Source organism: Podarcis muralis, chromosome 13, assembly GCF_964188315.1.
Source record: "Podarcis muralis chromosome 13, rPodMur119.hap1.1, whole genome shotgun sequence".
Taxonomy (NCBI): domain Eukaryota; kingdom Metazoa; phylum Chordata; class Lepidosauria; order Squamata; family Lacertidae; genus Podarcis; species Podarcis muralis.
This window is the reverse complement of record NC_135667.1, coordinates 13,934,684-13,956,062: the sequence shown is the minus strand read 5'-3', so window position 1 is coordinate 13,956,062 and position 21,379 is coordinate 13,934,684. Positions and strand designations below refer to the sequence as shown.

Genomic DNA, 21,379 nt, shown 5'->3' with positions numbered 1-21,379 from the left:
TGTAGAAATTCACATTTTATATATATATATAAAGGAAAGTTTAATACACTTTTTCCAGAAGAGTTAAATCTTTTGTCTCGGAGGACCATTGCTGCCTAGAGGAGGGGGGCAGCCTTTTGTAAGGAGAAAACAGGTAGCTGCTAGGTAGAAAAATAAGGGAGGGAGGATGGACAGTTAGAGGCCAAAGGAGATGGAAAACAGTGTTAGGTTGACGGAGAGAAAACTCCAGCTTTTCCTAAATACCAGAGAAACTTCCACTTTCGAGAACCACATCACACAAGGGTTGCCAGCTGCTGAACTGGCGATACCAACCTCACATTTAACAGCCCTGAGTCAGAAAGACACCATATGGCTTATCCTGCATCTCCCGCCTCTTCCCTCCCATCTGCTCTAGAGTGGAAAACGGTACCCTGCTGACTTGCAGGGGGAGGGGGGGGAGGGAAAGGGTGCATGAACTTCTGCAGCACTGGATTCCCCCAGCGCACTGCACCATTTCACAAGCCCAAAACCATCCTTGGGGGAGAGGCGGAATTGCAAAAGAGGCAGTCTCCCCGATCAGGAGCAGGCAACCCAGTGCAGATACCTTGCTGTGAACAAAGAAATTTGAAGCCCCCACTAGAGAAGAGTGGGCATGAACATAGGCCAGAGTTTGCCACCATAATGCTCTCTAGATGTTGTGGATTGCACTTCCCAAGAGCAAGACATCTGGATGGCACCATGTTGGCGACCCCTGGCATACTGAAAGAACATGATCTCAAATCCCACAAGCAGGACTTTCTAGGGCTGGGTCTCTCTATCCACCTCTCGGCTCAAGCTGCAATTATCAGAGGACCCATGTTAGTAACCGCCCTCCATCCCCTTGACTCTCCATCACACAGCCAGGTACAGGGTGATGGGGCAGTGGTCGCTCCCCAAGGCCGTGGATCGGATCTTGCTGTCGCAGACGTTCTCCAGCAGGTCTTTGGAGACCACAAAGTAGTCGAGCCGCCAGCCCACGTTCTTGGCCCGGGCGTTCATCATGTAGGTCCAGAAGGTGTAGGCGTAGGGGGTGTCGGGGTAGAGGTGGCGGAACGTGTCGGCAAAGCCGGCCTCCAGCAGCTTGCCAAAACCCTCCCGCTCCTCGGGGGTGAAGCCGGCGTTCTTCTTGTTGCCCTTGGGGTTCTTCAGGTCGATCTCCTGGTGGGCCACGTTGAGGTCCCCGCAGAGGACGAGGGGCTTGCGGGCGGCCAGGCCTTGCAGGTAGGAGCGGAAGGCCACGTCCCAGCGCTGGCGGTACTCCAGTCGCACCAGGCCCCGGCCTGCATTGGGGACGTAGGCCGTCACCAGGAAATAGGAGGGGAACTCAGCCGTGATCACCCGGCCTTCCTTGTCATGCTCCTCCTCGCCTGCAAGGGGGGCAGAGAATGGAAACGGACACCGGTTACAGGAGTAGCAGAATGGACAACTAGATCTGGTGGGAAACCTAGGTCTCCCCCAGGCCTTGCAGGCCGAGTTTGAGTCACAATGTTTGTTTTTATTTATATACCCCTTTTCTTACACTTACGTACACCAGCGGAGAGACGGAGGCTGGCCCAAGGTCACCTAGCGAGCTACAAGGCAGAGTGGGGATTCGAACCCTGGTCTCCCAGGTCATAGCCCAACACTCTAACCATTATGCCACGCCAGCTGTCGCCAGGTGACCTTTTTCTTTTGTCTACAGAGCTCTTTTCAAAGCACCTTGCCAGGGACTATGAGAGACCCGACAGTCGACCAATTGTCCCAAACTGATTTACAGCGAAAATTGTAAAAATCCTGATGTTTTGGACTACAGTGCCCATGATCCTTGAGCATTGTCCATGCTAGCTATAAGATAAACAAGGGCGCTGTTCAAAAGCAAAAGAAACATAGGACTTGCAGACAAAACAGAATAGATTTGCGGCAGAGGACAGTGTAGTTTAGGGGTAAAGGGCCTTTATTAGCCCTTGGGCCGCATTTCTGTCTGGACAACTTTCCAGGGGCCACATTCTGGTGGTGGGGGAGGCCAGAGGGGAAAGTGGGTGAAGTAACTCATACAAACTTTACGTTCACACAGTTTCTACACATGTTCCTCTCTATCCTCCATCTGGACAAGCGAAAGCCATCAGAGTTCAAGGACACATAAAAACACTTCAGGTGTGAAGACAGGGCCAGACAAGAGAGGCAAGACCTGGTGAGAGTTGTGAGGGCCGGACAAAGGGCCTGGAGGGCCACATTCAGCCCCCAGGGTAGAGAGTCCCCACCTCCAGTTAGTCATGGGGTTTCAGAAGTCCTTACCGATACCATAGGTGACATCGACAGGCTTGGCCTTGGAGAGGAGGGCCACCCCACTGTAGCCTTCCTTGTCGTCAGAGCAGGCCCAGTACTTGTGGGGATAGTCAGCCAGATCCCGGATCTCGGCCGGCAGCTGTTTTTCCGCACATTTTGTCTCTTGGAGGCAGAGTATGTCCGGCTTCTCCTCACACACCCACTGTGGGGAGAGATGGCTTTAGGTCAGGTCTCCCATCTTCTCACAAAAAAGAAAAACGGGATTTAGCAGGGTGGGGAGCAGACTGAGAGGGGACTGGGTTAGTTTGCTGATGAAACTAGCTACGTACTGAAGGGATTCCTAGAGTCATAGAACTGTAGAGTTGGAAGGGACTATGAGGGTCATCTAGTCCAACCCCCTGCAATGCAGGAATCTTTTGCCCAGTGTGGGGCTCGAACCCACGACCGTGACATTAAGAGCCTCATGCTCTACCGGCTGAGCTTTAATGTGGTGTAGTAGTACAGTCCTATCTCGGAAGTCAAACAGAATCCATTCCGGAAGTCCCGCTGGACTTTCAAAACATTTGGAAACCAAGATGCGGCTTATTGCAGCCAATCAGAAGCTACAGAAGCTGCGTTGGATCTTCGGATTCCAAAGAACGTTTGCAAACTGAACACTCACTTCCGGGTTTGCGGCGTTCGGGAGCCAAAACGTTCAAGTCAACCAAGGTACAACTGTAGTAGTAATAGGGTCAACTCTAGGACCAGAGAGACTTGGGTTCAAATCCCCACCCAGATACGAAGCTTGCTGATTGTGGACTAATTGCTCCGTCTCAGGCAAAACTCCCTCACAGCGGTGCTGTGATGATAAAACGGGGAAGAAAGTGTATTTATTCACTTATATGCTGTCTTCAACGTGCTTCCCCAACATCTCGAAGAATGGCTGGCAGAAGACCCACGTCTGAAACCCAGAAAACCACTGCCAGTCATCACTGACAATATGGAGTACAACGGACACATACCAATAGCCATCACAATTCCCAAATTCCTTGGCTCGTGTACCAAAACAGCACCGCACAGAAACGAGAGGGGCATCAAGCAATATCTGGGGATCCCCAATATTTGCAAATAATCTCTAGCTGAGCAAAAGTGTAAGAACATCCCTATAAAACAAAAACAAAAAACCTAGTCCAATTAAGTCTGAGCATGCAAAGGAATGATGAGTATTTGAGGGGGGTGGCTGGGTAGATGACAAAGCCAGATGTGAGAACTGAATGGAGCACCCTGCAACAGGGCATGGCTGGCTGGCACCCAGAATGGGAGCATTCCGCACAGCAACATTTTGTTGCAGCCCTCACTTGCACTCCTACATCGCTACTGAGAAGTCTGTTCTGGGAGGGGAAGAGCAAAAGGTTGCTTTAGTCCCAGTCTATCGGCCTGTGATAGAGAAGGCCTCACTGTGGCTCAACTCTTCCCTCGGAAGCAGAGGAAAGGTAGGCTACAAATAGATTGCCCTGGTTGTTGGCCTTCACAGGCTCAGTTGCTTTTGCTTCCTGCAGTCCCAGGGGGATTCCCCAGTTTACCCAGAAGGACGTCTGGTTGCCATACCACTGGCTCCTAATTGCTTCTCCATGAAAGGGTGGGAATGCAACTTTCCCTTGAGGGGCTACATCATATCCAAGGAAACATTTAACCCGATGGGTATCCATGGTGAAGCGCAACTCAGGGGAAACGGCTGTAACGAAGGTGGAAGGGAAGCAGGGAAGGACACAAACTGCCAGGCAGAGGCTTTCCTCCAGCGTAGCTCAACTGTGGCCCTCCAGGTCTGGGACTCCAATTCCCATCATACCATGCTGGCTGGGGCTGATGGGATTTGGAGTCCAGCAACAACTGAAGGACCACAAGTTCCCCACTCCTGAACTACACCATGTGAGGCTTTTTCTACTTTAGATATTGGGGTGGGGGAAATCGCTAAAGAGACTCAAGATTTTTACAAAATTATGCTCAAAATAAAGTACAGAGAGAGAAGTCAAGCACATGGGAGGGGAAAAATCTACATCCCACACCATTACTTGCATTCAGGAGGAGTCACCCGAATAAATTAACTGGCATCAAATCCAGGACACGCAAACAGAAGGACTCCTTCATTGAACCCAGAACCAATCTGTGGAATTCACAGGCCACGAGATGTGGCGACGACGGCCTCTTTGAAAATTCATGGAGGTGGGAGGGCAAGATCTATGAACAGTCATGGGATATATGGATCCCAGGTCATATTCTGGGAGGGTGGAAGGCAGGGAGCCCATAAAGCAGGGGAACGGCCAGTCAAGGAGAGGCCTGGCCAACTCAATTCTCATTTTGTCTCCAGGGGGCAAGACTTGAGATGGAGTGGAAGAAGCTGGGAGAACAGGATGCAAGCAGGAAGGCAGGCAGATGGGGCTGAGGGCAGGCTGGGGTTAGCTGGGCAGTGCCCCCCACATTCCCCCTCAGGGGTCAGCCTCTACCGGCTGAGCCTATTCTTATGCCTTACCTCCAGCCCCTTCTTCTTAAACCAGGCTCGGATCCCGTCAACATTCCAGGAGGTGACCTTCAAGGTGTATTTCTTGCCACTGGGAGAGGTGAGTTTGTCAGGGGGGTCTTGGTACAGGATTGGACCATCGGCCTCCTTCTCAGCTTTCGCCCCACCTTTCTTAGCCTTCTTAGGCTCTGGTTCTGGCAAGAATAAAGAGTGAACAGTAAGAAACAATTCGCTTTTCCATCAGTCACAAGAAACATTGGGGTTCCATGTAAGGTTTGCAAAGACCTACTTGCCTGATTTCATCTAGCAAACATTTTCCTCCAAGCAACTAGGTAAAGGTAAAGGGACCCCTGACCATTAGGTCCAGTCGTGGCTGACTCTGGGGTTGCGGCGCTCATCTCGCTTTATTGGCCACGGGAGCCGGTGTACAGGTCATGTGGCCAGCATGACTAAGCCACTTCTGGTGAACCAGAGCAGCGCACGGAAACGCCATTTACCTTCCCTCTGGAGTGGTACCTATTTATCTACTTGCACTTTGACGTCCTTTCGAACTGCTAGGTTGGCAGGAGCAGGGACCGAGCAACGGGAGCTCACCCCGTCGTGGGAATTCGAACCGCCGACCTTCTGATCAGCAAGTCCTAGCCTCTGTGGTTTAACCCCAGCACCACCCGTGTCCCTAGCAACTAGATAGTGGTGGTTTATAAGCATCAGATTTTCTTTTTCTCTTTTGTCCATATATGAATATTGTCAGTGTAGGCATGTAGCCTAGTGGATTGGGCGGGGAGGCAGGCTGGTTAGTTCTGTGGATTTATTTGCAAGACTGGATCCAAGCAGGTGTGTCATTCATTCATTCACACAAACAAGCAAACACACATATAAAGATGCCACACAGGAACCAAGACTGGGGCAGAGGAACACCTCCTCCAGAGAAGCAGTTTTACGTAACTCCAGGGTTAGCAACGTAGGATTACGAGATAATGTGTTGGTTAGAGGGTTGAGCTAGGACCTAGGCGACCAGGATTCAAATTCCTACTCACCTACGAAGCAGTATAAAACCCGCTGGGCATGCAATATTTATTACATTTATAAATAATAAAATAGATTACTTGCTTCATTAATACATTTCCTTCACAGAGTTCAAGGCAGTGTACAAAGTTCTCTTTCTCCCCATCCCAATATTTTATATTCGCAGTAACACTGTGGGGAAGGCTAGTTATAATGAAAGATACAGTGGTACCTCGGGTTAAGTACTTAATTCGCTCCGGAGGTCCGTTCTTAACCTGAAACTGTTCTTAACCTGAAGCACCACTTTAGCTAATGGGGCCTCCTGCTGCTGCCGCGCCGCCGGAGCCCGATTTCTGTTCTTATCCTGAAACAAAGTTCTTAACCTGAAGCACTATTTCTGGGTTAGCGGAGTGTGTAACCTGAAGCGTATGTAACCCGAGGTACCACTGTAGTGACATCTCATTGAAAGATGGGCCCACAGCACTAAAATCGAAGGTAAGCCTGCCTGCTCTTTGAGGCTTGCAACTGTCAATCACCTGATGCCATCAGGAAATCCACCCACCTATCAAAAATGTCTCACAGAGTTTGGGTTAGTTCTGGATCCAGCCCTCCAAGTTCACTCAATTCCCCACCTTGTAGCAGGTTTGAGAGAAAGACTACAACACACAAAATATCTGAAAGATTATTCTTAGTAGTAGTAATAATAATAAAAATAACAATTTAATTTCTTATCCATCCCTCACAAAAATAGTACCAAAGCAGGTTACAGCATTATATATATATATATATATATATATATATATATATATATATATATATATATAACAAATTAAAGCCACAAGAACAGGGTGAGTCCTAAAAATATCTATCTCAAGTGTCATATAAGCCCCGTCCACATTCAAATCCATCTTTATTGCCAAGACTGAAGACACTGACCTGCCACTGTCTCCTTCTCCTCAGGAAGGGCTTCACCTTCCTTCTTCTTGCCCCGTTTTGGCATCTTAGGTGCCCAGCTGGATCCTACCCTAGGCAGCTGGCAGCGCAACCTTGCCCAAAGCAGGCTATTGAACAGCAACGTTGTTCCCTGGGGAGGAAGGATTATTATGGTAAACACTCCCAAATGTCCTCCAAATAGGCACCTTCAGTGCCATAAGCCCCATTGACTTTGGTGGCTTTAAAAGATTAGGCAAATTCACGGAGGATAAAGATGCGATGGCTGTGTTCTGCCTCTGAATACCATTTGCTGGAAATCACAAGTGAGGAGAGAGTGCTGTTGGCATTCAAGTCTTGTTTGTGGGCTTCCCATACGCCTCTGGCTGGATACTATGGGAACAGGATACTGGATGGGCCTTTGGCCTGATCCGGCAGGCTCTTCTTAAGACTAATCCCCTAATTATCATTATTATTATTATCATTAATAATAATAATAATAATAATAATAATAATAATAATAATAATTTATTAATAATAATTAGTCCCCTAATAATGCCACCCTGAAAACACTGCATGGGCGACTTTTCACCCAGCAAAGTGTCTTTTTGCTCCACAAATATCTGCTCATTCTTAGCCAATTATGATAATTCCCCCAGATCAAATGACAGTGCCCTGAGAAGACGTCACCAATCTGTCCTACAGTTGCCCAGAGCACAGAAATATATGAGGAGGCATAGACACTAGACTGGATCAAGCTTCTAGCCAATTCAAGTCTTAGCAAGTTGCAATAATGGGGGCCTGAACCAATTCGATTTTTACCTGTCATGCAACCACGATGAATTCTGCACCAACTGGATTTTTACCTGCTATGCAGGTTCCCCCCCCCCCGCCATGCAACTATAATGAAATCTGCACCAGCTGAGATTTCACCTGCCGCACAACTTTTAAGGGCACCTTTAAAGGCCTTCCAGGGAGAAGAGGGAACAAGAAGCGGGGAGGAGAAACTACCTTATCAATACACCCTCCCTCTGCAAAGACAGAAGACCGGCTTCCCCCTTCGCTTCTGTATAAATCATACAATTAATAAAATAATTATTATTTCCAATTATTTCTCCTCCTGTTCTTACCGCACCAGGATCCCTCCGCTCCCCAGAGACAAAGGCGGAGATTGCAGAGCTCGCACGCGCGCCAGGAGAATGGAGAGCCCGGGAGAGCAGCACGTGGAGTGGATTTGTATCACGTGACACAGGCTGCTGAAAAGGGCCTGAGAGGGCGGGGCTGTCTGAAAGCGAGAGGGGAGATTGCCTTGGTTTTGATGGAGGAAAGGGTATGGACAGTAGTGGCATGAAGGGGTTAAAGAATCATAGAGGGTGTCACGTGGAGAGGGAGTAGAAGAAGTTCGGTGGCTAATGACGTAGCTGGACTCTCTCCGGGCAGCCTCCGCCCCAAAGGGGAGTCACAAGTTTTACTGGAGTTATACCAACACCTGAGGTTCTCAGTTGAACTGTGGTGGGGCCGGCCAACGCTAAATAAAATAAATCAGGGGTGGCGGGAGAGTTTGTACAGGATTTAAAAAAAGATGATCATGTTCCACTGCCGGAGGCAGCATGGCTCTGAATACCAGTGAGTGGCTAGGACTCGCAGGTGGAGAGAGAGAGAGAGAGCCATGCGTTCATGCCAAGGGTTGGCATCTCGCTGCCTTCTGAGATGATAAGAATGTGGCGCTGGGTCTAATCCAGCAAGGCTCTTAAAGAGAAGCAATGCTTTTTAAAATTTGTTATTAAAATGCCTTTGCTTGCGTTCTCTCCTTTCATTCGGTGGCCGAATGAAAACCAGAAGTCAAGGGTTGATTGCCTTTTTCTATCTCTAGATTCTCTGCCTCCTTTTCGTTGCCTATAATCAAAAAGGAGGAGGCGCTGCAGTTTAAATTTCTCCTGAGTTTCTCCCCCCCCCCGCCTTTCCCCCTCCAATTCCCGCCCCCGGTTCTTCCTCTCATCATCATCACCATCATCATCTCGCAGTCTTGAGTTTCTGCAGCTGCAAACTTGGACTAGGGCAAAGACACGGAAGCGGGGAGACAGAGAACCCACGTGGAGCCCATCGCCACCCTCTGAACTGGGGGGAGAAAGATTGTAAGCCCGCCTCTGGCTATTTCCTTTGCTCCTCTTCTTTGCAGCTCCCAGTGCGCTACGCTAAGCAAATGCTCCGCAACGCTAGGAGGAAGAGGCAGGGCCCCCGGAGGTCCCCGATTCACACGTGCAATAACTCTCTCCCGCAGATGGGAGACGAGATCAAGGCGAGAACCCTTCATTTCAGGTCCTTGAAAGGGGTTAACCCAACAGCGCACAGTCTATTGGACTCCAACTCCCATCAGCCCTAACCAGTGCAGCCAGCGGTGAGGGGATGATGGAAGTTGTAGTCCACAACCACCTGCAGAGGCAACCTGCTTCACCGTAAAAGAGCCCTTACAGTTAATAAGTGTCCTATAAAAATTTGGCCCAAATCTCTGCGATTTATACCTATTTATATTAGTTCTGACCATTAGAGCAACAGAGAACAAGTCTGCTCCATCTTCAGATGTTTGGAGGCAGCTGCCAACATCTCTTAATTTTCTCCAGGCTAAACAGGCTCAGCCCTTTCAACCTGCACTGAGTTTGCAAAACCTACACCATCCTGAATACCCTCTTTTTTTGTCAACGACCTTATTAAAACCTGGTAGCCAGAGCTGGAACTGCCCTTTTTTCTCTCCCACTGGAACTAAAGCCTGAGCTAAATCTTGGATAGAAAAAGAAAAATCTCAGGTCAGACAAATGTCAAGCACGGGCTCTTTAGCCACCTTCTTGCACATGTCCACCAGGGTGGCAAAAAAGTAGACAGGCATCTGTGCCTGTCAACTGCATGGCTATTACTGCATGCTTATTATAACAGCATGGAGAGCCAGTGTGATGTGTTGTTTAGAGTGTCAGGCGAGGACCTGAAGATCAGGGTTCTGCCATGAAGTTCACTGTATGACCTTGAGCCTGTCACCACCTCTCAGCCTGGCCTACCTCGCAGGGTTACTGTGAGGATTAAATGAGGAGCAGGAGAATCAGGCACACCACCTTGAGCTCCTTGCAGATGGGATATACACCCTTGTTCAAATTAATTGAAACAAAGCATGTTTTCTGTCTTACTCGTAATCCTGTACTCAAAACAAACACGGAAAGTCAGTTGATCATTATGGTGTCAGAAGCCTGCAGCCAATAGAAGAGAATTATACAGAGCTGGAAAAAAGGTATCCTGACGGTACTGGGATATTGCAGCAGGACCTAGCCCCCTGTCACTCATCGAAAGTGGTGAAGAAATTCATGACAGAGCAGCAAATACAGGTACATACAGTGGTACCTCGGGTTAAGTACTTAATTCATTCCGGAGGTCCGTTCTTAACCTGAAACTGTTCTTAATCTGAAGCACCACTTTAGCTAATGGGGCCTCCTGCTGCTGCCGTGCTGCCAGAGCACAATTTCTGTTCTCATCCTGAGGTAAAGTTCTTAACCCGAGGTACTATTTCTGGGTTAGCAGAGTCTGTAACCTGAAGCGAATGTATCCTGAAGCATATGTAACCCGAGGTACCACTGTACTTGATTGGCCAGGGAATTCCCTGGACGTAAATCCCATTGAGAATTTGTGGGCTATATGCAAAAGCCGCCTCTGTGCTGTAGGCTGTATGAGTATGGAGAAGCTCATTCAGGCGCTGATTCAAGTGTGGTACAGGGATCCAAAAATCAGCAGTGACTGTTCGAAGCTAGTAGACTCCATGCCAAACCGTGTTCAAATGCTGCTTAAAAATAGCGGAGGTCATATCCGTTACTAATGTACGTATATGTGAGTTATGTATATGTGAGTTTTGTACAATAAACTGCATTGTTTGTTTCAATTAATTTGCACAAGGGTGTAAATGCAATAAATAAATAAATTACCAGGGAGGGAGAAGTGGGAAACGGGGGGCAGGGGATGGTGATGGTTTTGATATGTATTTGTGATTTTACTCTGTTTTCTTCATAGTGGCAGACTTTGGCTCTCAAATTTCTGTGGCGCCCTGTGCAACATTAAAATTCGGCACATGCCTCATGTGCTCTGTTCTACAGCATTGTTGTGGTGCCCCTTGCAGTGCACTGCCCAGTGCAGCCAAACTGGTCATGCTACCCTAAAACTGCCTCTGGTGGGTTGGAGGCAACATAGTGCCTCTTTGCAGCAGAGTAAAAATTCTCTCTCTCTCTCTCTCTCTCTCTCTCTCTCCCCGGCTTTCTCTGTCTTTCCAGGATGCTATGCCTGTGGTGATAGGCTTTGAGGGCAGCGCCAACAAGATTGGAGTGGGGATCGTGCGGGATGGAGAGGTGCTGAGCAACCCTCGGCGAACATATGTCACCCCTCCGGGGCAGGGTGAGTGTAGCCGTTCTACCACTTGATTCCTCCGCCCTGTGTTCCCTGGGGCGCATGTACCCTGCACTGAAGGAATGTCGCATTTTCTGCTTCGTCCAAATCCTACACCAAGCCAGAACCCATGCATGAGGTGGGAATTGAAGGTTGACAACATGATAGATAGACAAGGCAAGGATATGTATAATTTTACAACATGCAGAGAATAATATGTGCAGAGAAATCAGAGAGAGGAGCTGAGGGAAGTTCCTGGTTGGGGGAGGGAGGGAGGGATGGAAGTGGGGGGGAGAGAATGCATGTGATTATATGGTTTGATGATTTGTTATGTTGAAATTGCTTAATAAAAATACTTTTTAAAGAAAAGAAAAGAAAGGAGATGTGAATTGAACAACTTTGAGTGAGTTGCTCTTTCTTTCTTTTTTGCCGTTCTGGAATTATATTTTGCATAATTCCAGCTTTCTTTAGCATTACAGTGGTGCCCCGCAAGACGAATGCCTCGCAAGACGAAAAACTCACTAGACGAAAGGGTTTTCCGTTTTTTGAGTCGTTCCGCAAGACGAATTTCCCTATGGGCTTGCTTCACAAGACGAAACGGCTTGTGAGTTCTTGCGAGTTTGTTTCCTTTTTCTTAAAGCTGCTAAGCCGTTAATAGCCGCTAAGTCGTTAATAGCCATTAAGCCGCTAATAGCTGCTAAGCCGCTAATAGCCGTGCTTTGCAAGACGAAAAAACCGCAAGATGAAGAGACTCACGGAACGGATTAATTTCGTCTTGCGAGGCACCACTGTATTAATTCATGTTTTGCTAGTTAGGGGCAGGGCAGTATTTGACTGTCACTTTTGGCTTCTGAGACCTTGCCAAGCATAGCTTCTCTATCGTAAGGTTTAGGAACATGGCTGCTGTTGTTGTTTTTTAAAAAAGCTGCAATCTTCAGGATTTGAATTATCTGCTGCTGCAGAATCTCAGCATACACAGAGACAGCCCTGAGTACACTTCTTCCTTGCCATTCTGAGTTCTACAAAGATTTGCGTAATACTTTCTCTTGATACACAATTTGGGTTTCTGGTGGGTGTGCAGAGGAGTGTTGACAGAGAGAAGACAGGCAATATACACTGAGTTTGCGCGGCCCTCCTTAAGAGATCTGCCTTCAGCTTTCCATGTCTCCCTGTCCTGATGCCTTTATCCTTCCTCCACATTCCAGGTTTCTTGCCAAGTGACACTGCGTGCCACCACCGGGCTTGTATCCTTGACGTGCTGCAGGAGGCCCTGCAGGAGGCTGGGCTGAAGCCGCAGGACATTGATGCTGTGGCTTTCACCAAGGGTGAGTCCCTCACTAAATTCTTGCTGGGCAGCCGCCATTTTGGATTCCTCAAGGAGACTTAACAGACGGGTGACCTTGAAGACCAGGTTGGAGGTTCCTTCAAATTCATCTCTCTGCATTCAGGAAACAAGAGGCAGCATTACCACAGTTCAAGGAAACATTTCAGCCAGGTGAAAGCCCTTGAGCTGGTGTGGGGCAGGGCCAGTGAGGGGGCGGGGCCTGAGCAGAGGTCTGAGGGCCAGAGATAGAAGCCTGGAGGGCCACATTTTCTATTGTATCCCACCTTGATATTTTATGATAAGGTGGCAGTTTTATGATAATAACACGAATAGTTCTTGGATGGAAACAACGAAGAGTAATGAGGAAAGCACAGTCATGATTAGGATGTGAGAAAGGCAAATTCCATCCGGTCCTGTTGGCCTTAAACATCTTTCCCCCTCCCTTATCCAGGTCCAGGCATGGGTGCCCCATTGGTGACTGTAGCAGTTGTGGCACGGACGGTGGCCCAGCTGTGGGGGAAGCCTCTGCTGGGGGTGAATCACTGCGTGGGGCACATTGAGATGGGGCGGCTGATAACTGGTGCCCAGAACCCAACTGTGTTGTACGTCAGTGGTGGAAACACGCAGGTAAGATCTTGTTCTCACAGTGGCCAACCAGATGCCTCTGGGAAGTCCACAAGGAAGACCCAAACGCAACAGCAGCTCTCCCCAGGTGTGATTCCCAGCAGCTGGTATTCAGAGTTTTGTACTTGGGTGCTTCTCGATGAACCCTTTAGCCCTTTTGGGGGGTGAAATTTATATTTCCTGCCCTTTCCACAGTTCTCCGTCCCGAGTCTTGCTGTGTTTTGAACGCTGCAGCAAGGAGAGGGCAACCTTGTGGCCTTCCAGATGTTGTTGATGTTCTCCAGTTTCCATCAGCCAGCATGGCCTGTGGTCATAGATGATGGGAGTTGTAGTCCCACAAAGCTATTAACTCGGATGGCTTTGCTCTACTTACATTGTAGGAGGCAGTATCTTTCTGGAAACTGCAGGCAGGGAGAGGGCTCTTGGGCTCAGGTCTGTCATGGGGGTTCCCATCATGGGCAACTGTTTAGCCACTGTGGGAAGAGGATGCTGGGAGATGAGCCCTTGGCCTGATCCAGAAAGGCTCTTCATTGGTTCTCTCTCCTCTGACAGTGGAGGAAAAATATAGGTGTCTTTCCCCCCCCCCCCCAAGCTCTTCCCCCTCTTAATTTATTTCATCTTTTGTATTGGCTGGCTGGCATCCCAACCCATTGCTTGGAGATTTCAACCCTAGTTCAGCACTTAAGGTGTTATGCTGCAGTCTCTTTGAGTGTGCTTTAGACGTATGGTCTGGAGGTGTCCTGAGCATCGTCTCTTTCTCCTCTCCTCTCCACCCCACACTCAGGTTATTGCGTATTCTGAGCACCGATATCGTATATTTGGAGAAACCATCGACATCGCCGTAGGGAACTGCCTCGACCGCTTTGCTCGGGTGTTGAAGGTGAGCAATTGAAAGGAGAGACAACTAGGACTGGGCGATACCTGGTTTTTGACATCGCGATATGTCACCAGCTAAACACCGCAGTATCCTGATACGTCACCATGTCTGAAATGAGGATGAAGCTACGTAGAGGCACTGTCTAGCTTCCTGGTTTTGCCGCATCATGATTTTTGCCAAGCACACACATAGGATTCGCGATATATCGCCAGGTCAAAAATTATGAAACCAATATCACTATATGGTCTTCAAGCCGGTTTTGAACGATATATTGATATACCGCCCAGCCCGAGAGACAACTACAGATAAAATGGGGAAGAGGAGAAAGTTGTTCACCACCAGTGTGGTGTAGTGGTTAAGAGCGGTGGACTCGTAATCTGGTGAACCAGGTTCGCTTCCCTGCTGCTCCACATGCAGCTGCTGGGTGACCTTGGGCCAGTCACACTTCTCTGAAGTCTCTCAGCCTCACTCACCTCACAGAGTATGGGGGAGGAAGGGAAAAGGAGATTGTTAGCCGCTTTGAGACTCCTTCGGGTAGTGATAAAGCAGGATATCAAATCCAATTTCTTCTTCAAGGAAAACGTGGTATATAATTGTAATAAATAAATAAGAGCAGGCCAGTCCCCCCCCCCCCGCTGGGCCCATTACATTACCTGCCTGAGACTGAGAGGGGTTGGGATAGAAGTGACACACAAAGCGATGGAGAAATAATTAGCTGCTTCTCTCCTGTTTACTTTCCCCTTCTCCATCTCTCCTTCTCCTTCACCTTGGTGGCTGATTTTCCTTATGACTTGGAAAGGGGTGGAGAAGGGAACATTAGCTGCCAGAGATGCAGAAAATGGAAGGCGAGAGCCAAGTGATAGCTTCCCTGTTTCTCCTCGTGTGCAATTTCTATCCCTCTCCACCTTTCTCTGACTGTCGCTCAGCAGGTGGAACTCTCATTTGGTAGGGCTGCTCTCACGGGATGAGTATTGTACATGGCCAAATGGCTCTCCAATGGTCGATCTGGCTGGTTCTGTGTGATGGGAAGGGTGATGGTGCCTTACGAGGCCGTATAGAGTTCTGACAGCTGTGTTGCCTCTCTCGACTTAGATCTCAAACGATCCCAGCCCGGGCTACAACATTGAACAGATGGCCAAGAAGTGAGTAATGGAAAAAGAAAAGAAAGACATACACACATTTTGTGCAAACATGTTAAATTTTTCACTAGCTGCATGAGTTGCACTGGGTTTTTTCTGTTTCATTCTCATTCCCGCCCCAGCTTCGGAGAAAGTTGTTCAGTAATAGTTTGATCTACACCCAGCATTCGGGAGAAGAAAAGGGACTAGGAATTGCCAATAAATGCAAAAGGAAAAGTGTCCTGTTTGGGGAACATCCCAAATTGGGATTGATCCCCAACTGCTAAATGTCCGCCCTAACAGGTTTTTTGGGGGCTTCCTGAGCTTTCAACAAAAGCTATATTCCCCATTTTCAGCCTTTTATATGCAATATGCAAAATTTATATATATATAATTAATTTTACTAAGCAAAGCTGAGATTACAGATTGCAGGGCAGGGACCTAGACCCTGTTCTGCTGGGGATCGGGACCCCCACAGGGGAAGTAGTCACAATTCCCAGCACCTTTTCTAGTCTCTTCAAGTCTAGGCAAGTCAGGTCAAGGCCCAGCAGATCAGGACCCTGGACAGCTCCCAGTGAGCCTTGTTGTGACTGAGGTATGGAAGATGCTCTCCCAGCGAAGGTCCTAAGTTACCCCGAGGCAGGCAGAGTCTTCTCATTCAGTGGTTCTACGTCCCTGGGGAGGACTGCCTGCAACCCTTCAAGGGCCCTGTGGCCAGTTCTGCAGTCTCGTGCACCTGCGTGGCTGCAGAGTAGCAGAAGCTACAGAGGGAGTCATTCCCAGAGTCTGAGGATGACAGGAGAACCACGTCCTCACTCGGGGGGGGGGGGGGCACTGCAGAAGAGGATGCTGAAAGTCCTTCAAGTGTGGCAGCTGGTGAGACATGAAATGGGGGACATGACTCTTGTGCCTTGTTATGGCATCTTGTAGAAGGAAAGTGTGATGAGTATAAGAACGATATACTTAAAAAGCAAAATAATGAATAACAACGGTTTAACATAATGTAAAATTTATTGTACAAGTAAATAATAATAAAAAAATGTGAGTTCACAAGATTATTTGTGGCAGGAAAATCCCTATGATACCCCCACTGTGTATATTTCTCATCAACAAGGTTTTAGGTTGCCCAATGACTAGCTATATCCTTGGGAAGACTCATTTTATGCATTAAAAATATAACACCCCACCCACTTCTTTCCTGTCACAGACAATTGTATAAATTTGTCCCAAGGTGCACATATTGGATGCCTTTCCCCACAATTTTAATGAGGCCTAGCGCATTGTGGTGTATTTTTTAAAAAATGGACACAGGCAAACTGGATTCTAAGGGGACTGGACACCTATAAAACAGCCTTGGGTTGTGAGAGGGGGACTTAACACATTCTGCGTCCTACACAGGGGCCAAAAGCTGGTGGAACTCCCCTATACAGTGAAAGGCATGGATGTGTCATTCTCTGGGATCTTATCCCATATAGAGGTAAGGTTAAATCTTGTTATCTTCCATATCACCTTTCTCTCTGTGTGTTGGGGTTTCTTCTGCCCTTGAATGCTGGATGACAGGCATGGGACGTCTTTCAAACTATAGTCTGACTTCAAGGCAGGAGAATGGGTCGAGCTTGTGCCTGCTTGTAGCTGCACAGCAGCCTTGCCAGCAAAGACAGTGGCAACCCTTCTTCATTCCCCCTTCTCTTCTCACTGCGCAGGAAGTGGCTCATAGGATGCTAGCTGCAAAAGAATGTACACCAGAGGACCTCTGCTTCTCCCTACAGGTGAGGAACTAACCAGACCAAGGCCTAGGATGGGGCTGATATGCCGCCTCTAGGGTTGTCAAATGAACATAGGAAGTTGCTTGAGTCAGACCATTGGTGCATCTAGCTCAACGGCCTTGGTCCAGTATACCTGAAGGAGCGTCTCCACCCCCATCGTTCTGCCCGGACACTGAGGTCCAGCGCTTAGGGCCTTCTGGCGGTTCCCTCACTGCGAGAAGCAAAGCTACAGGGAAACAGAGGGCCTTCTCGGTAGTGGCACCCGCCCTGTGGAACGCCCTCCCACCAGATGTCAAAGAGAAAAACAACTACCAGACTTTAGAAGACATCTGAATGCAGCCCTGTTTAGGAAAGCTTTTAATGTTTAATAGGTTATTGTATTTTAGTGTTCTGTTGGAAGCCGCCCAGAGCAGCTGGGGAAACCAGCCAGATGGGCTGGGGTATAAATAAATTATTATTATTATTATTATTATTATTATTATTATTATTATTATTATTATTATTATTATCTACAAGGACAGGTATTGATGCTCTCCAGGGTTTCACGTAGGAGATCTCTCTCAGCCCTGTCTGGAGATTATGGGAACTGAACCTGGGATGTTCTGATGCTCTACCGCTGAGCTTGTGGCCCTTTCAAGGCCACCCACTGTTGGGCAAAAGCATTTCTGCTCCATCCTCCTGAGCGGCTGCTTTTCAGTCCTATTTGAGGAGGAACGAGCAACAATGGTGCTTTCTAGACCAACTTAGGGTATCAGCTTCTTCCAGGTCAACCAAGAAAGAGGCGACAGGCCTCTTTAGAGGTTGCTTAGCAACTATGAAGGGCCTGGTTCCTCTCCTTACCCATCAGGGCAGGCAGGAGACAGTGACGCACTTTGTGCCCAGAGATGGAAGAGGGTGGGACCAGTGGGTGGGCAATGGCTGTGGCAGTGGGAACCTAATTATGATGCCCACATAAATCCAGGGCCCGGGGCTCAACCTGTGGCCTACACGCGAGACTCAAAAATGAATGTCTTCATAATTGTTTTGTCTGTTTTGGTTTCTCTCTGCCCACCAGGAGACTCTGTTTGCTATGCTGGTGGAGATAACGGAACGGGCCATGGCGCACACAGGCTCTCGTGAGGCACTGATCGTGGGTGGCGTTGGCTGTAGGTGTCACCAAGCAAGTGTGGGGTGAATGGCTGAAGCCGCTGCCCCGTTCGCGTTCTGAATTCTCCTCCCACCTCTCCTTCCCCAAACAAGTCCTCAGAGCGATTTGACCTACACAGTGGCTCCATCTGCGTCACTCGCCCTTCCCGGTGCTTTCTCATCGTTCCCAATGTATGCTCTCAAAACTGAGCTGGGACCCTCTTGTTTTCAGCCTCCGGTGTCACATCTAATTGCTTCCCCACCGTTTCTGTCTTTCCAAAATCCTTAATTTTCTCACCTGTGTTTCATCCAGCAACAAATGCTTCTTTAAAAACTCTGGCTCAGCCCTTTCTAATTTGGAGATTTCCACATATGTGTCTCAACGCAAGTTACCATTTCTGATTCAATATGGCCGCCAACTTGGATGTCTTTAAAAAGAGGATTAGGCAAATTCACAGAGGATAAGACTATCAATGACTACTAGACACGATAACTATGTTCTTTCTCTACAGCCAGAGGCAGTATATGACTCTAAATACCAGTTGCTAGGGAGAGGGCTTTTTGTGCTGAGGTCCTGTTTGCCGGCTTCCCATGGGCATCAATTTGGCTGCTTTGAGACCAGGATGCTAGGCTAGATGGGCCATTGGCCTGGTCAGTAGACTCTTCTTACGTTCCTCGTTTTATACCCACAACTGTTCTGTGGAAACAAAACCCAAACTACCTGTGTTCACCAAGGCAGTGTTCTTTAACCTTGGGTCCACAGATGTTGATGGACTACAACTCCCATCATCCTTGACCGTTGGCTAAACTGGCTGTGGATGATGGGAGTTGTAGTCCAACAAGACCCAAAGTTCAAGAACACTATCCTGATCTTGAAGGAGGCTAGGTTTGCTATAGACAGCCAAGACTGAGACCTGCCCACCCACCTGTTAGATCAGGCATAGGCAAACTCTGCCCTCCAGATGTTTTGGGACTACAACTCCCATCATCCCTAGCTAACAGGACCAGTGGTCAGGGATGATGGGAATTGTAGTCTCAAAACATCTGGAGGGTCAAGTTTGCCTATGCCTGAGTTAGGTTCTTCCCCCGTTGGAGGTGGGCAGGTGCCGAACATACAAAGATGCTTTTCCTGGCATGTTGTCTGTTTGCCCTCACTGAATGCACAGCATACATTCCCTGTGTTCTTCCTCTCCAGGTAATGAGAGGCTGCAGGAGATGATGGGAATCATGTGCAAGGAAAGAGGAGCAAAACTCTTTGCTACGGATGAAAGGTAAGCTTCCACCTGCCTGCTTCCATTCCAAGACCCTCCCAGATTTGGGCTCTCATGAATCTGCGGCAGAATGGTTTTCCAAAGCTGTTTTTTCCAGATTCATAAACATGGTTAACGCAGAGGGGTAGCTGCGCCCTTTTGTTAAAAAGTCTTTTGCAGCAAAAGCAACCAAGAATCTCGTGGGATCTTCAAGCCTTATTTTTGGAAGCTTTTGTGGGCCCACGTTGTCAGATATGCAAATTATAGGCTGAGCAAGTTTGATTCTATTCACCTGGGCCTTGATCAAGACAAGAGTTTGCCCTCCCACTGCAGATGTTAAATTCGTACCGCAAGATAAGGGGCCTTGCATTGTGAATGATACTGCATTGAGCTTCACCTAGAAGCACCTAAATGTCATCTTTGCATTTTGTGGATGTGTGGCCCCATACAGCTTATTGTTTTATTAATACAGAGGCAGTAAAACTCCAAGCTAGGGGTGAACCCAGAAGTCCCAGCATCGCCGACATCACCTCAACACCCCTTTAACCGTTATTCTTCTCTGCCCGTTTTCTGTCCAGGTTCTGCATTGACAACGGGGCCATGATTGCACAAGCTGGCTGGGAGATGTTCCGATCTGGGCAAATCACTGCGCTTCAGGATTCGTGGATTACACAGAGGTGACTGTGCCTTGTTTTGTGAGGTGGGGGAGGGTATCTTGAGTGCAGATCTCAGGCAAGGCCTACTGCAAGCCCAGGCTCAGGCTGTACTGCAGGAGAGCAGAGCTCCGATGTTGCTTCAGCAGCTACCAAACGGAGATGGCGGAACCTTATTTTTGTTGCCAGCCCTACCCTCAATGGTAGGGAACCATAACATGAAAATTTTTTACAGGTAAGTTGGGAAGACAGAACAAAGCGCTGCCTCAATCTGGCCTTTTCCCACCTTTCCGCAGGTATCGTACGGACGAGGTGGAGGTGACTTGGCGTGACTGACCACCCCTTCTCTCTGCATGGAAGCCATGTCTACTGAAGGCGATAAACAGCCGGATACATAGACATTGTGGGCAGGAATACCAGGGTTGCTTGAATCTCCATGGACATTTGATGGGAAGAATTCGAACCAGAATAAACGCTTTGGCTTTTGTTTAGAAGCTCCTGTGGTGTTTTCTGTCCTAGGCCGCAGAAGCTATTAAAAGTAAAGGGACCCCTGACCATTAGGTCCAGTCGTGACTGACTCTGGGGTTGTGGTGCTCATCTCGCTTTATTGGCCGAGGGAGCCGGCATACAGCTTCTGGGTCATGTGGCCAGCATGACTAAGCTGTTTCTGGCAAACCAGAGCAGCGCACGGAAACACCGTTTACCTTCCCGCCGGAGCGATGCCTATTTATCTACTTGCACTTTGATGTGCTTTCAAACTGCTAGGTTGGCAGGAGCTGGGACCGAGCAACGGGAGCTCACCACCGACCTTCTGATCAGCAAGTCCTAGGCTCTGTGGTTTAACCCACAGCACCACCCGCGTCCCACCGCAGAAGCTGTTGTGTGAATAGAAAAAGGGGGGGGGTGCAATGTACCTTCTTCCTTTCGAAAAACTTAGGTGTGATTTGTGGATGGGCTTACTTGAGCAACCCAAGACCTAACCAAGAGGGACCATGGAGGTTAGAGATGGGGAATCTCCCCTCCCCCCGCAGCCTGAGGGCCATCTTCTTTGCTGGGGGGCCACACATGCAATTGTTACCTTTTGTGCAGTCTGCTAGCTTGTACACCACACACCTCTCCATCGTCACCCAGGCCAGCAAGAGGCATTCTCAGGGTTCAATAACACATTCCTGTGAGGCAGAAATACTCAAGGAAGATGTGAAGCAGAATTGTTGAGGGATGTGCCCTTGGAAGACAGTGTGGTGGTGGCTAGGGAGGGAGTGCTGTCTGGGGAGAATCTAGAGGGCCAGATAAACATAAGATGAGCCTTGAGAGCCAGCGTGGTGTAGTGGTTAAGAGCGGTAGACTCGTAATCTGGTGAACCAGGTTTGATTCCCTGCTCCTCCACATGCAGCTGCTGGGTGACCTTGGGCCAGTCACACTTCTCTGAAGTCTCTCAGCCCCACTCACCTCACAGAGTGTTTGTTGTGGGGGAGGAAGGGAAAGGAGATTGTTAGCCGCTTTGAGACTCC

At 48.6% G+C, this 21,379-nt stretch overlaps 2 protein-coding genes across 4 annotated transcripts; one reads left to right on the top strand and one right to left on the bottom strand.

Moving 5' to 3' along the window:
- On the bottom strand, positions 1-8,000 carry APEX1 (apurinic/apyrimidinic endodeoxyribonuclease 1). 2 transcript variants are annotated; one of them, XM_028701928.2, is made up of 5 exons: positions 7,846-8,000; positions 6,722-6,869; positions 4,793-4,974; positions 2,293-2,485; positions 1-1,385 (listed from the first exon to the last, which is right to left on the bottom strand). In XM_028701928.2, the coding sequence occupies exons 2-5, from the start codon at positions 6,783-6,785 to the stop codon at positions 871-873; spliced, it is 954 nt and encodes a 317-aa protein (XP_028557761.1). In that variant the 5' UTR covers positions 6,786-6,869; positions 7,846-8,000; the 3' UTR covers positions 1-870. The 2 variants fall into 2 exon arrangements, with proteins under 2 accessions (XP_028557761.1, XP_077773085.1); XM_077916959.1 differs by lacking the exon at positions 7,846-8,000 and adding an exon at positions 7,538-7,568.
- Positions 8,001-8,682: 682 nt separating this feature from the next.
- OSGEP (O-sialoglycoprotein endopeptidase) lies at positions 8,683-20,362 on the top strand. 2 transcript variants are annotated; one of them, XM_028703444.2, is made up of 12 exons: positions 8,683-8,850; positions 11,020-11,140; positions 12,337-12,456; positions 12,907-13,082; positions 13,864-13,959; positions 15,049-15,098; positions 16,473-16,551; positions 16,778-16,843; positions 17,895-17,985; positions 19,161-19,236; positions 19,794-19,892; positions 20,165-20,362. In XM_028703444.2, the coding sequence occupies exons 2-12, from the start codon at positions 11,026-11,028 to the stop codon at positions 20,202-20,204; spliced, it is 1,008 nt and encodes a 335-aa protein (XP_028559277.2). In that variant the 5' UTR covers positions 8,683-8,850; positions 11,020-11,025; the 3' UTR covers positions 20,205-20,362. The 2 variants fall into 2 exon arrangements, with proteins under 2 accessions (XP_028559277.2, XP_077773087.1); XM_077916961.1 differs by lacking the exon at positions 8,683-8,850 and adding an exon at positions 9,906-10,086.
- Positions 20,363-21,379: the final 1,017 nt, after the last annotated feature.

What these genes read in the sequence shown, in the direction of transcription:
- OSGEP (XM_077916961.1), top strand. Translation starts at nt 10,066, where the DNA reads ATGACAGAGCAGCAAATACAG. An exon ending in TGCTGTGGCTTTCACCAAGG is followed by an intron (nt 12,457 to 12,906) that starts GTGAGTCCCTCA and finishes TCCCTTATCCAG; the next exon opens with GTCCAGGCATGGGTGCCCCA. An exon ending in GGATCTTATCCCATATAGAG is followed by an intron (nt 16,552 to 16,777) that starts GTAAGGTTAAAT and finishes CTCACTGCGCAG; the next exon opens with GAAGTGGCTCATAGGATGCT.
- APEX1 (XM_028701928.2), bottom strand. Translation starts at nt 6,785, where the DNA reads ATGCCAAAACGGGGCAAGAAGAAGGAAGGTGAAGCCCTTCCTGAGGAG. An exon ending in TTAAGAAGAAGGGGCTGGAG is followed by an intron (nt 2,486 to 4,792) that starts GTAAGGCATAAG and finishes CTCTCCCCACAG; the next exon opens with TGGGTGTGTGAGGAGAAGCC. An exon ending in CGATGTCACCTATGGTATCG is followed by an intron (nt 1,386 to 2,292) that starts GTAAGGACTTCT and finishes CCCCCCTTGCAG; the next exon opens with GCGAGGAGGAGCATGACAAG.